General features: G+C 30.9%; 1 protein-coding gene across 1 annotated transcript; it reads left to right on the forward strand.

The window, feature by feature from the left end:
* The first annotated feature begins 1,426 nt into the window (after window positions 1-1,426).
* LOC142644546 (F-box protein SKIP23-like) lies at window positions 1,427-9,602 on the forward strand. The gene is made up of 4 exons (XM_075819133.1): window positions 1,427-1,849; window positions 6,597-6,662; window positions 8,896-8,964; window positions 9,516-9,602. Exons 1-4 carry the CDS (start codon window positions 1,427-1,429, stop codon window positions 9,600-9,602), a joined length of 645 nt encoding a protein of 214 aa, XP_075675248.1.
* Window positions 9,603-13,789: the final 4,187 nt, after the last annotated feature.

Consider the following 13,789-nt stretch of genomic DNA (forward strand, 5'->3'; position numbering starts at 1 on the left):
TCTCTTTTTCCTATCCATGAAGTCATTTGAAGACCTGATTTGTTGAATACAACAGGATCAAAATCACCGAACAGCTGTGTCACCTATCTTATTAGATATCCAAATCTTGTTGGGATTGAACATCAATTTTTGGCAAAAACTGGCTATTCTATCGAAATCAGTTGACTGGTATTTCGTTTCACATCTCATGAGTTTAGAGGATCTTGAGACTTGAGCTCTAACAATCACTTGAAAAATAAAATGTATGAAGACCTTATATAAAAAAATATAATTTTGGATGGTGCCAAAAAAATCTTTAAAATCCAAAAATCATTTGCACATAATCTACATCAAAAGCCACAATCTAAAACCCCAAAAAAATAAATAAATAAATAAATAACATTTGCACATGATCTGCTCAATCAAAGATCTTACAAGCTTTCTTTTCCCCTTTCTTTTATATGGATGAATTAAAGTAATTTTGTAATAATAAAAAATAAAATAAAAAACGAGAAGTGCAAGAAAAACAGCAATTTAAGGCAACAACAACAAAACGATTACAATGGAAATAGAACCCTGGAAACAGAACTTAACAGTTGACACCCCGCATTTACAACATAAAAACCTATTCAAAGGCAGGTCTTTAATACCCTTACAAAACTCAATCCTGAGGTTTAACATCTAACCTTATCATCTGTATGATTATTTCCTCAAATTTGAAAGCAACATTATGTACCCTGACACATCTTTTGAGTCTAAAATATGATAAATTATATAAGCAGCTAAGGCAAGTTTGCATATTAACCCTAAATCTGTGCTATCCTTTCTGCTTTCTTCTACACTTGCATAAGACCCCAAATGTTTCCAATCAACCCCAAATGGGGGTCATATGGATATGTCCGACAGCTATTAACAATTAATATTTTTGGAGAATATTGGTTTTTAGTGGGTTATCGACTATATTTTTATTTGAGAAAATCTAATGTGGCAGTGTCTTATTGGAGGGTATAAATAGGATGTTCCGGCTAAGAGATGTTGCATACTTGTCGTATAGGAAAAGTAAAGACAGCCCCTAACAATGAGTTAGAAACTTGGCATAGGGCCGAAATCTTGGGAAATCCTGTACTTATTTAGTTTTCAAATCTTTTTTCGGAAGAATAACTATTGGATATTCGGATTCTAGTTTTGTCTCTACCATAATGCACTTAGTTCATCCATAAATCTCATCGACGCATAACACTGATAACTAGAAAACTATAGGCTTGTGTTGCTACCATATAGCCCTTAATATTACCTCAGCCAAGACCATCCCAATCCCCGTGGCAACAACAAAATCAGCACCTTCGTGCTACTGCTTCTAAACCCAAATATATTTTTCACAAGAGTGTTGTTTGCGTGATCTTTTGTGTGCACCTTTCATATACTTTTTTCATCCTAACATATATCCATGGCGGATTGGTCCAGACTCCCAGAAGAAATTCTGGTATTGATTTCCAAACGTATGCAGACAGCTAGTGATGTACGCCACTTTCAATCAGTTTGCACTTCTTGGCTATCCTCTGTACCTCCACCCAAACCACCACGTCGCTTAAAAATCCCAACATATGACCGCCATGTCGCCAATCATTTCTACCTTGTAGAACGCACCATATATTATGTTGAATTGCCTAAAACTCGTAAATTCTGCTTTGTAAAGGTAGAGGAAGATGAACATGGCAAAATGCGTATGTTGCATCCCCTTACAAATTCCAAAATAAAAAGTAGTGGCTCTCAGAACGTATTGGACTCTTTGAACCTCCACGTGTTTGAATCAAATAAAGAATGTGTTCTACAGTATGAACCAAAGAACCATGCTGCTTGGGTGATGAGAGTAAGTTGGCTTTCAAAAGGTTGCTTTCAGGAGGTTAAGCCAAGACAATGAGGATTTTGAATTGTTTTTGGAACCTTGTGGTGGGGGATTGGTTTTATTCGAGTCAATGGACTAGATTATTATATTACCCCTTGTATTGGGATTACTATGTGATTTCCATCAATCAGAATTTTCACATTTTTCATGAAAGGAGAAGTGAGTTGGGCAATTTATTCAGCAATAGTACTGGCCCAAGATTTTCCTAATTCAATCTCCAAATGGCGAGTTGGTTAAGGTTGGAATATGTCCTAGCCGCGAACATCATACACGATCTGTTGGGCAGTTAGATTGCTTTAAGCCTAATGGGGAACTGGTTAGTTTTAGAATTTCTTTATTCCATGATGATCAGAAGATGGAAAATCATGGAAGGTTTGGGGAATTTGGTACTGTTTTTGGGTATTAATTGCAGCTTTTTTGTATTAGGTTCTCATCTATTCGCCAACTGCAAGGGGAGTTGCATAGTTTTTAGTGAGCCAAGGTGGGAATCAACGCATACAATGATGGGTCTACGTACTCACCGACTAAATGGTCATGACATATATGTAGCTGATTTGCAAACTCGTCAAATTCTACCCTTAGAACATTTCCTGGGTTATTCCGATTTGTTCCAGCCACATGATCATGATCCATTTACATGGACAAGGTTCCGAAATTGGAAGAAAGTGTTGTTCTTTGCATTACCAAGGCTTTTTCCTTACTGTAATTAAGGAATGTTGAAGTATCCAATCTTGAGAGGATATTTGTTGGCCCAAAAATTTTCTGATTCCAGATGTTAAGATCGGTTGTCAATACTGTGGTAAATTGCAATGTTTTAATGTAATTGTACTAGTTTGTATGAGTTGTGAAAGATTGGATAAGTTGATCTATACATTCAGTTGAATTTTGTGTGATTCAAAAACTCTTGTACATGAGGATGAGGGTTTTCCTGGAAAACCAGTGTTACAGTAATTAATTTGCTTTGATATTGCCTTTATGAATACCCTAGTTCTTTTTCATCTTTTTCCAATCCATGAAGTCATTCGAAGACCTGATTTGTTGAAAGCAACAGGATCAAAATCAGTACAGCTTTGTCACCTATTTTATTAGATATCCAAATCTTGTTGTGATTGAAAATCAATGGTGGCAGAAAACTGGCTATTCTATCTAAATCAATTTATTGGTATTTCCTTTCACATCTCATGAGTTTAAGGATCTCGAGCTCTAACAATCACTTGAAAAATAAAATGTATGAAAACCTTATATAAAAAAATATAATTTTGGATGGTCCCAAAAAAAATTCATTAAAATCCAAAAAAACATTTGCACATAATCTAGATTAATAGCCACAATCTAAAACCCAAAAAAACATATGCACATGATCCGCCAAATCAAAGATCTTATAAACTTTCTTTTCCCCCCTTCTTTTAAACGGATGAATTAATGTAATTTTGTAAATAAAAAATAATAAATAAATAAAAAACCAAAGGTACAAGTCAAACAGCAATTTAAGGCAACAACAACAAAAACATTACAATGAACAAACTAAGCTAAAGCTAGAAACAGAGCTTCTTTCTTTTTATGGGGTCTAGAAACAGAACTTGACAGTTGAGACCCTGCATTTACAACATAAAAACCTATTCAAAGGCAAGTCTTTAATACCCTTACAAAACTCAATCCAGAGGTTTAACATCTAATGTTTTCATCTGTATGACTATTTCCTCAAATTTAACAGCACCATTATGTACCAGCCCGGACACATCTTTTGAATCTAAAATATGATAATTTGTATAAGCAGCTAAGGCAAGTTTGGATATTAACCCTAAATCTGTGCTATCCTTTTTGTCTTTCTTCTACCAATGGTGAAAAATATAATTTAGACCCCTATCTATGTGTTAACAATGTGAAATAAATAATTTAACAATTAATCACAAAAGCAATAAAAATGTGACACAGACCCTCACTACTCTTTTGTGTATATGAAAATGGCAGAGCACATAAACATGAAACCCCAAGCTTCCTCCCTTGTCCTTTTTGCTCGGCAAGCCTAACACTCAAAGTTCTCTGTGATGTTTTCTTTTTTATTTCTCACCCCAAAAACAATTGCCCTTTCAATTTTCCTTTATAGCTTAGTACACCCAAATCTCTGCTCTCAGCATGCAGATTAAAAAATATCACACGCGGATTCCATGAAAAGATCTAATTAAAAGTAGCATCTGATAGGCTCACTCAAGCGAGAGACTTCCCTGAGTACTACAAAAGCAAACCAATGCAAAATCTCTACCCGAGTCTCTTACCAGCTCGCTTTAATGTCCAAATTTCTGAGTTTTTTGTTTCACAAAATGATAAAAGGAATGCAAACCCATTCAGATAACAATGTCACAGAGTTTGCCAATTTAAATCCTAACAATAGTAACTTCATATTTTTTTTATGAACATATGTTGTATTGATTCTTCAAAGCACCTTTAAAATATATTTTTTTTAATCAGCAACAATTAAACATTCGGGGCAGAGGCGGGTGAGCAAAACCTATCCTCATTTCATCACATCATTAGGACTGGAAAAACCCACACGGGACCGAACAGGACAAGACGAGACAAACAAGGCAAAGAATTTTTACCATCCCCATAGTGATGCTGGGGAAAATTTTAAATCATTCAAATTGCTTTATTTGTTTTGAAGTAAAATATTTTATATGTAAATAAATTTTAGTAAAATATTTTCAAGTTTTTGGTTTGACAAGTGAAATTCTTCTAGTAAACCACCAAAATTAATGGCTCAGTCACCGCTGTCAGAAGTCCAGTGACCGGAACTCCATCATTGGTGGTTAGAACGGCAGCTTGGTTATTGGACCACTGGCACCAGTCGTCAAAGTGGCAACTTCGGCCATCAGATTGACTACACCAGTTGCCTAGCACACCAAACCAGTGGCCTACCATCAAATGGAGTGAGAGGAAGCCATTGTGTGTTTCTGTAAAATGTTTTACCAAATTTTTTACAATAAAGGAGTTCACTGTTAATGGAGAATATTTTACAACTTTGACCACATTTTATATGCAAACAAACACATGAAAATAAAAAATTATTTTTCAGAAAATATTTAGGGTTTAGGGTTTAGGGTTTTAAGAACTTCACAATACAAGTAGTAGAGTTACCTTAATAACTTGACTTTAAAGGCTTCTTAATAAATAAATAAATAAAACACTTAGCTGTAGAGGATGCTTATCATATTTTTTTTTATTTTTTCCAACAGTGAGCTAGAAACTTGGCTGAGACCGATTCGATATTTCTCCTAACTCTATCTAGTATGCTTTGTTTTGTTTTGTTTTTTGGGTTTTTGTTTTTTGACTTCTCCTTTTTTTACAAACACTAAACAGCATGTATCATTCTTGGATACATCTCATGACTTTAAAGGATCTTAAGTTCTAATAACCATATATATGTGTGTTTCTCAAAAAAAAAAAAAAGTTCTAATAACCACTTGAAAAATAAAATGTATGTAGACCTTATATAAATAATATAATTTTGGATGGTCCCAAAAAATTCTTTAAAATCCAAAAAACATTTGTACATAATCTAGATTAAAAGCCACAATCTAAACCCAAAAAACATTTGAACATGATCTACCAAATCAAAGATCTTGTAAGCTTTCTTTTTCCCCTTCTTTAAATGGAAGAATGAAAGTAATTTTGTAAAAAAACAAAAACAAAAACTGAAGGGGATAAAAATAGGAGACGGATATTTCCTCCGTCTTGTTGGACGGAGCGAAAGCAGACAGATTGATACCGCAGGAAATGCATATAGGACGGTGTAGGTCATTGAGTATCCGTCCTATATGGATTGGTTATAAATTCTTAGTTGTGTGTTACACGATTATGTTTGACTCGGCTTTGCTTTATCTCCACACAAGCGTATATACTTGAAATTCTTGCGTTACACGTTTGACCATAATAAGAAGACTCCTATATGGAAAAGAGTTCAAGAAGGAAGTTGTATCTTAAAAGGAAAGGTAATTCTACGCCAATGTAAATACTTCAAAAACCCTAGCATCAAGGTACGCACAATTATCTCAACTCTGACACTCTAGGGTTGAAAAATAAGACTCTAACTTGACCTTTGAAGGGTTTTTGGCCGGCACCACACCGGTGCTCTCTTTTAGGTCCTCTTTTTTCCTTTTGAAGGTGTTGCTTTGATTTTTCGGCATCATCAAAAACAAAAACAAAAAATCAAAAGTACAAGACATACAGAAATTTAAGGCAACAACCAAAGGATGACAATGAACAAAACAAACTAAGCCTAGAAACAGAACTTGAGAGTTGACAACCCGCATTTACAACATAAAAACCTATTCAAAGGCAAGTGAGTGCAAATTTTCTGTCTCATTCTTCCTATTCTATTTTATACTTCACAAATAATTTTCTCATTTCAATTTCCTAAGATAAATAAATATATTAAAAAATAAAAACCCAACGTATTCCTTCATCACCACCAACCTTCTGCAGAGCCACTATCAAGAGCCTACCGACACCATCAACACCTCCGGGTATGGCTCCAGTCATTTTGTCCCTCTCAAACCCACTAAAAAAAAAAAAAAAAAAACTGGTGATCGGCTCAGGTCCCAAATCGAAGTTAGCTTTTGAAAAATCCCAAAACCTTCAATCTTTGAATTGAAAGATTGGAAAGTTCCAAACTTCGCTATTCAATCACTGAGAATCTGAATGCAATTTACAGAGTGAGGATGTGTTGTTGTCATCGATATTAATGAAGAAGCTTTGGCCCATAAGCTTGTTGTACAAGGTGAGTCCAATCAAGAGCTGTTTCTGGGTTTAGAGTTTGGAAATGAAGGGATTCGTTTTGGAGTGCCATAAGGCTAGTTTGAAGGCTTGAAAAATATGAATGGGACACCTTAATAGAACATTCATTCTAGTGCTGGGTGGATTTTTTTTCTTGGGTTTGAGAGGGAGAAAGTGGTGGGTTTCGTCTTTGAAATTGGTTTGAAATTGAAGAGGACAGTGACCGGTGGTATTAGCTTGGCGGCAAAGTTGGTGGTGATGGCGGTGGGAATATGAATGAGTTTTCTTTTAATGAAATGCTAATCTAAATCTAAATAATAAAAAATTTTGAAATAAGAAAATAGCATAAATCTAGTATTTTAATTAAACTAATATACATGTGGCATGTATTTATTCAAGTAGTATAAAGTGAAGTAAGAAGTGTGTGACAGAAAATTTGGATTCGTCTTGAATACCCTTACAAAACTCAATCCTAAGGTTTAACATCTAACCTTCTCATCTGTATGATTATTTCCTCAAATTTAAAAGCACCATTATGTACCCTGACACATCTTTTGAATCTAAAATATGATAAATCAACACTTGTATATAAAAGTAAGACCTCATGCACTCTTCCATGTAGCGCTCTAATATTTCATTTAGCTTCTTTTTTTACCTCTTTTCTTTAAGTTTTTTTTTTACTGTTATCCAAATTATCACGTTAACTTTTTTTTTTTTTTTACTGTTATCTAAAAGGTGAGCTACTATTGAAAATTAGACCAAATCAGACCAAACCTTATAAAAGCCCAAACTCACTTATTCTCTTACATATTATGACCTAGGCATTATCCTTTTCCACATGTAGATGAAACTTAAAAGCCAAAATCTTGACTCACTTAGAAGCTCTCTTCCTCCGTACAAGCTTCCCTTCAGACTACACACACTCTTCAGCTTCTTTGAAAACAACGGTTTGCAATCAAGATTCAATGATCTCATCTAACAAATTAAAACGAATTTTCCTACTTATTTTCCAAGTCTTAATTCAGCTCTCATGTGTAAACTAATGGAGATGTATAGTTAAGGAAAATATTCAATCACTCTTTAAAAAAAAAAAAAGGAAATGTACAATCTAACCTCAACAATCTCTCTCTCTCTCTCTTAGTGGTATATTAGGATTCCCCAAATTGAAGAAAGTATTCAATCTTACCAATGAGCTACACATTGGAAAGATTGTCTTCTAAGATAATGAGTACTTCTCTTGGTGCATTACAAAAAATGTCAAATAGTATGCGATATAACATAGTCAGTAATAGTCATACTGCATTTAACTATATTCATATTAAATTTTGAGTTGTCAGTGATGCTATGGTACTAGGTATGAAAACCAATTTGTTGCAATGACTTTTGATGCTCCTACAACCGATTAAGAAATTCATAGCAAATTTGACCAAACTGTTTGTGATGCCTTTGAATTGCAAGGATTTTTATTTTTTTAAATGCATGAAAGTGGTAGGTCCATCATAAGCATGTAAATGATCATAAGTTCAGATATTGACAAACAATTGAGATATTGTAGTCATGGATTCTTATTGCATTTGTCCCTTCTGAAAATCTAAACAATTTATAGGATTCTAGCAAAAAATATTTGGCATATAATCTATGATGCAAATATAATTTTGGTATACCATATGGTAGAAATTAGAGAGGACTACAAAAACTTTTAGTTAGATGCATACTATCTTTTTTTAAGTCTTACTGTAATATTTACATGGTTTGGCTTAAAGTAGAATTTCATTGGCAAAATCAATGATATGTTCATTCAATCAAATCCATGAACAACGAGGGTATGCCATATGTGATCTTTTTACTGTAAATGTTACTTCATTTAATTACTGTTAGTTCCTATTTTATGTAGTTTTTAAATTTAAAAAAAAAATATTGTGGCTAACAATATGTACTCATTTTACTTATTATACCAGATCTATGTTTATTTAGATGTTCATTTCTATGATTCATCTTCAAGCTTTTCTGGTTTACTTAATTCCTATTGATGTCAATATTGAAGATCAAAATCCTATAGAAACCAAGTATATTGTTTCAATTTGAGAACAACATAACTTAATTATACTTTTTGTGCAAAGCTTGAGACCAACATACTTTTATGCAGGAGTGCATGAGGTTATGCCATGTAGATTACAGTACTAAGTTTGTAGGTGCATTGATAACATTTTTATTAATATTATACTCTTATTTTGCAGGTTAACCACTCATTTATTGTGATAAGGAATTGGGATGGTGTGTTATGGACTGCAATATTTGGTATTAAGGTAAACCATATTGAAATTAAATTCCACTAAAAGTTCCAAAACATATAAGGGTCCAATTAATGTATGCTCTAAGAAGACATTTGTGGAATATGTGAAACATCACTATTTTGATTGGATATTTCACATTAAAAATCCTATTTTAAGAAGTACAAAAAGAAAGAAGATTGTTACAAGAACAGTCCTTCCTTCATTCTTACACCCTTTTGGAAAAAGATGGTGGATAATTGGATGGATGGAGAATGAGGGGTGAGTATAAATGAAATACATGTCATAAATTCTCTATCTCTCTTGCACTCTCTCTAACCATTATCTGTGGTTTACATTTTTCACAATTGTTGTATTATTTTAATTTATATTTAATTTTGATAGTGGTTTAAGTAATCAAAATTGTTAAATTAAAAAAAAAAGTTATTACTATTGTTTATGATATATTATATGATTATATTTGATATAGTAATATGTGTATTTATTTATTGAAGCATTGATACAAATACAAATTCACTTTAATTGTTTCATTTTAACTCATTTTTAATGCTTTTTATTTTTTTAAGGATGGTACCAGTAGAGATGAAGAGGACAACTCAAACAATTACATGGAGGTCAAAAGCTACTTGGAGGGTGACCTAGAGGAAAACTAATATAGATTTTTTCATAATTCTAGTTGTTTAAAACAATATTTTTATGTCATGGTTTAATTTTAGGATTTCTTTGTATATTCTATATTTTAAAGTTTGAACTTATAAGAATTTTCATGTTTCAATGGATCAATTTTTAGTAACCATTGCACTATTGTAATAGGATAGTTAAACAAATATGATATAAAATAAATTAAAAATAAATAAATAATAAAACATTTAAAATATTATAAATATTATCACTAACATAAAAATTTGGTCATAAATAACTTTATAGTGACGATAAAGTCTCTCACAATTTATAGAATAGTGACGCCACTTAACCCCTTGTAAAAACTTTTTAAGTGACAGCTTAACGTCATCACTATTATTTCTAACTAATTGTAAGGGGTCAAAAGCCCTCACAAATAAATTTTAGCGACGACTCTATTTGTCTTTAAAAAGTATGTCGTCAATTTGGAATTCACAAATAATTAATTGTGAGGGTATGAAGGTCCTCACAAATAGTTGTTAACAACTACTGCTTCCCCTCGCTAAAAATAAGTCGTTGACGTTTCTCGTCGTTTGGTGATATATTTGTGAGAAAAAATTTATTCAACAATGACGGTGGATTGCCCTCGTAAATTATCTATTTGCGAAGGTATGGTCACAAAATCTGTTTTAGCAATAAGAGCAAATACGATGGCCTTCGAGGGTCATATGCCCTCATTAATAACCTTTTGCGACGATATTTGAATTTTTGCGAGGGTATTTTATCCTCGCTAGTTAACTTTTTTTTTGTAGTGTGCCAAATTTTGCATTTAGCATTTTTGTTTTACCTTTTTTCATTAAGTTTTTTTTATTGTTACCCTAAAGATCAAATTAACTTATATTTACTATTATCTCATCAATTTCTTGAAATTTCAACACACCTTTCTCTCTTCATCTTGCCTTTTAACATACCCACCGTTTTAGTTTTAAAAACAAAAGTGAAAGGGAAAAAAAAATTTAAGAACTAATATAACTAACTAGATAAGGCTCTAGAGAAAGATAGAGAGACACGAAAATGTTGTAGATTGTTAAATGTAACACATTTTTTTAGTATTACCAAAATAAAAGACCTAATATTAACAAAGCATTTGTAAGAAAAAAAAAAATTTACAAAAGGAAAAAAAAATTCGCAATCCTTTATTTCTTGAGAGTAAAGTACCATACAAAAAGAAAAAGAAAAAAATAATAAAGAAAAATCACTCCACATTCCACCCTCTAAATACTAATTACTATCTTAAATATTTATAATCCACTTAATAATATAAAATTTACAAAAGAAAAAAAAAGTGAAAAAAAAAATTTACCTAGTACTTGATTTTTTTCAAAATAAAGTACCATACAAAAAGAAAAAGATAAATCATTGTCCACATTCTAAATACTAATTACTATCTTAAATATTTATAATCCACTTAATTAATAATATTGAATTTACAAAAGGAAAAAAAAGTGAAAAAAAAAAATTCCCAGTACATGATTTCTCCAAAGTAAAGTACCATACAAAAAAAAAAGAAAAAGAAAAAGATAAATCACTCAATAGTCTTGAAAGTAAAGTACCACACAAAAAGAAAAAGATAAAAAAAGATAAAGATAAATCACTCCACAGTCCACAGTCCACAGTCCACAGTCCACACTTTAAATACTAATTACTATCTTAAATATCTATAATCCACTTAATAATATAAAATTTACCAAAAAAAAAAAGTGAAAAAAGAAATTTACCTAGTGCTTGATTTCTTGAAATTAAAGTACCATACAAAAAGAAAAAAATATAAAGATAAATCACTTCACAGTCCACACTCTAAATACTAATTACTATCTTAAATATTTATAATCCACTTAATAATATAAAATTTACAAAAGAGAAATAAATGTGAAAAAAAAAATTACCCAGTACTTTATTTCTTGAAGTAAAGTACCATACCAAAAAAAAAAAAGATAAAGATAAATCACTCTACAGTCTACACTCTAAATACTAATTACTATATTAAATATTTATAATGCACTTAATATTACAAAATTTAGCTGCACAGAACTTTAACATTTTTTGAGGATAAACGGCAGACACAGAGGTTTAACTTTTGATGTACACAACTATGGGTGTAGGTCAGACTTTGTAGGTTTTGAGCTACATGTGGATGGAGTTCAGACTTGGGTCATAAATCATAATGGCTGGGCTTGAGCTTTTTGTCTATTTTGAGAAAGTAGTCATTTGTTTTTAGGGAATTACATTTGTTTGGTCTAATTGTCAATCTCAGCTCATATCAATAACTAATAGTATCAATAAGTTACTATAAGTTATTGGGTAATAGTTTGAAAACATAATGAAAAATGTGTTAAAAACTAAATGGAAGTTTAGAGCACCACATGGTAGAACCTCATGCATTCTCACATGAGGTAAAGTACCATACAAAAAGATAAAGATAAATTACTCCACGGTCCACATTTGAAATACTAATTACTATCTTAAATATTTATAATCCACTTAATAATATAAAATTTACAACAACAAAAAAAAAATTTACCCAATACTTGATTTCTTGAAAGTAAAGTACCATACAAAAAAAAATAAATAAATCACTCCATGATCTATATTGTAAAAAATAATTAATATCTTAAATATTTATAATCCATTCAATAATATAAAATTTACAATAGAAAAAAAAATTACCCGGTACTTGATTTCTTAAAACTAAAGTACCATACAAAAAATAAATAAATAAATCACTCCACGGTCCACACTCTAAAAACTAATTACTATCTTAAATATTTATAATCCACTTAATAATATAAAATTTACAAAAGAAAAAAAAATTTACCCAATACTTGATTTTTTGAATGTAAAGTACAATACAAAAAGATAAAGATAAAGATAAATCACTCCACATTCCACATTCTAAATGCTAATTACTATCTTAAATATTTATAATCCACTTAATAATATAAAATTTACAAGAGAAAAAAAAAAATTTACCAAGTACTTGATTTCTTCAAAGTAAAATACTATACAAAAAGAAAATAAAGAAAAAAAGATAAAGATAAATCACTCAATAGTAAAGTGCTCCACACAAAAAGATAAAGATAAAGATAAATTACTCCACACTCCACACTCTAAATACTAATTACCATCTTAAATATTTATAATTCACTTCATAATATAAAATTTACAACAACAAAAAAAGTGAAAACAAAATTTACCTAGTGCTTGATTTCTTGAAATTAAAGTACCATATAAAAAGAAAAAAAAATATAAAGATAAATCACCCCACAGTTCACACTCTAAATACTAATTACTATCTTAGATATTTATAATCCACTTAATAATATAAAATTTACAAAAGAGAAAGAAATGTGAAAAAAAAAATTATCTAGTAATTTATTTCTTGAAAGTAAAGTACCATACAAAAAGAAAAAAAAAAGATAAAGATAAATTACTTTACAGTCTACACTTTAAATACTAACTACTCTATTAAATATTTATAATACACTTAATAATACAAAATTTTGCTGCACAGAGCTTTAACATTTTTTGAGGATACATGGCAAATACAAAGGTTTAACCTTTGATGTACACAATTGTAGGGGTGGGTCAGACTTTGTAGGTTTTGAGCTACACTTGGGTGGAGAATTCAGACTTGAGTCATAAATCATAATGGTTAGGCATGAGCTTTTTGTCTATTTTGAGAAAGTAGTCATTTGTTTTTTAGAGAATTACATTTGTTTGGTCTAATTTTCAATCTTTGCCCATATCAATAACTAATAGTAACGATAAGTTGCTATAAGTTATTGGATAATAGTTTAAAAACTTAATGAAAAAGGTTTTAAAATCTAAATGGAAACTTAGAGCGCCATATGGTAGGACCTTATGCATTCTCACATGAGATAAGGTACCATATAAAAAGATAAAGATAAATCACTCCACGGTCCACATTCCAAATACTAATTACTATCTTCAATATTTATAATCCACTTAATAATATAAAATTTACAAAAAAAAAAAAAAAGTTTACCCAATACTTGATTTCTTGAAAGTAAAGTACCATACAAAAAGAGAAAATAAATAAATCACTCTACGGTCCACACTCTAAAAACTAATTACTATCTTAAATATTTATAATCCACTTAATAATGTAAAATTTACAAAAGAAAAATAAATGTGAAAA

Source organism: Castanea sativa, chromosome 7 (assembly GCF_040712315.1).
Source record: "Castanea sativa cultivar Marrone di Chiusa Pesio chromosome 7, ASM4071231v1".
Classification (NCBI taxonomy): domain Eukaryota; kingdom Viridiplantae; phylum Streptophyta; class Magnoliopsida; order Fagales; family Fagaceae; genus Castanea; species Castanea sativa.

What these genes read in the sequence shown, in the direction of transcription:
- LOC142644546 (XM_075819133.1), top strand. Translation starts at nt 1,427, where the DNA reads ATGGCGGATTGGTCCAGACTCCCAGAAGAAATTCTGGTATTGATTTCC. An exon ending in CCATAAGCTTGTTGTACAAG is followed by an intron (nt 6,663 to 8,895) that starts GTGAGTCCAATC and finishes CTTATTTTGCAG; the next exon opens with GTTAACCACTCATTTATTGT. An exon ending in CTGCAATATTTGGTATTAAG is followed by an intron (nt 8,965 to 9,515) that starts GTAAACCATATT and finishes TATTTTTTTAAG; the next exon opens with GATGGTACCAGTAGAGATGA.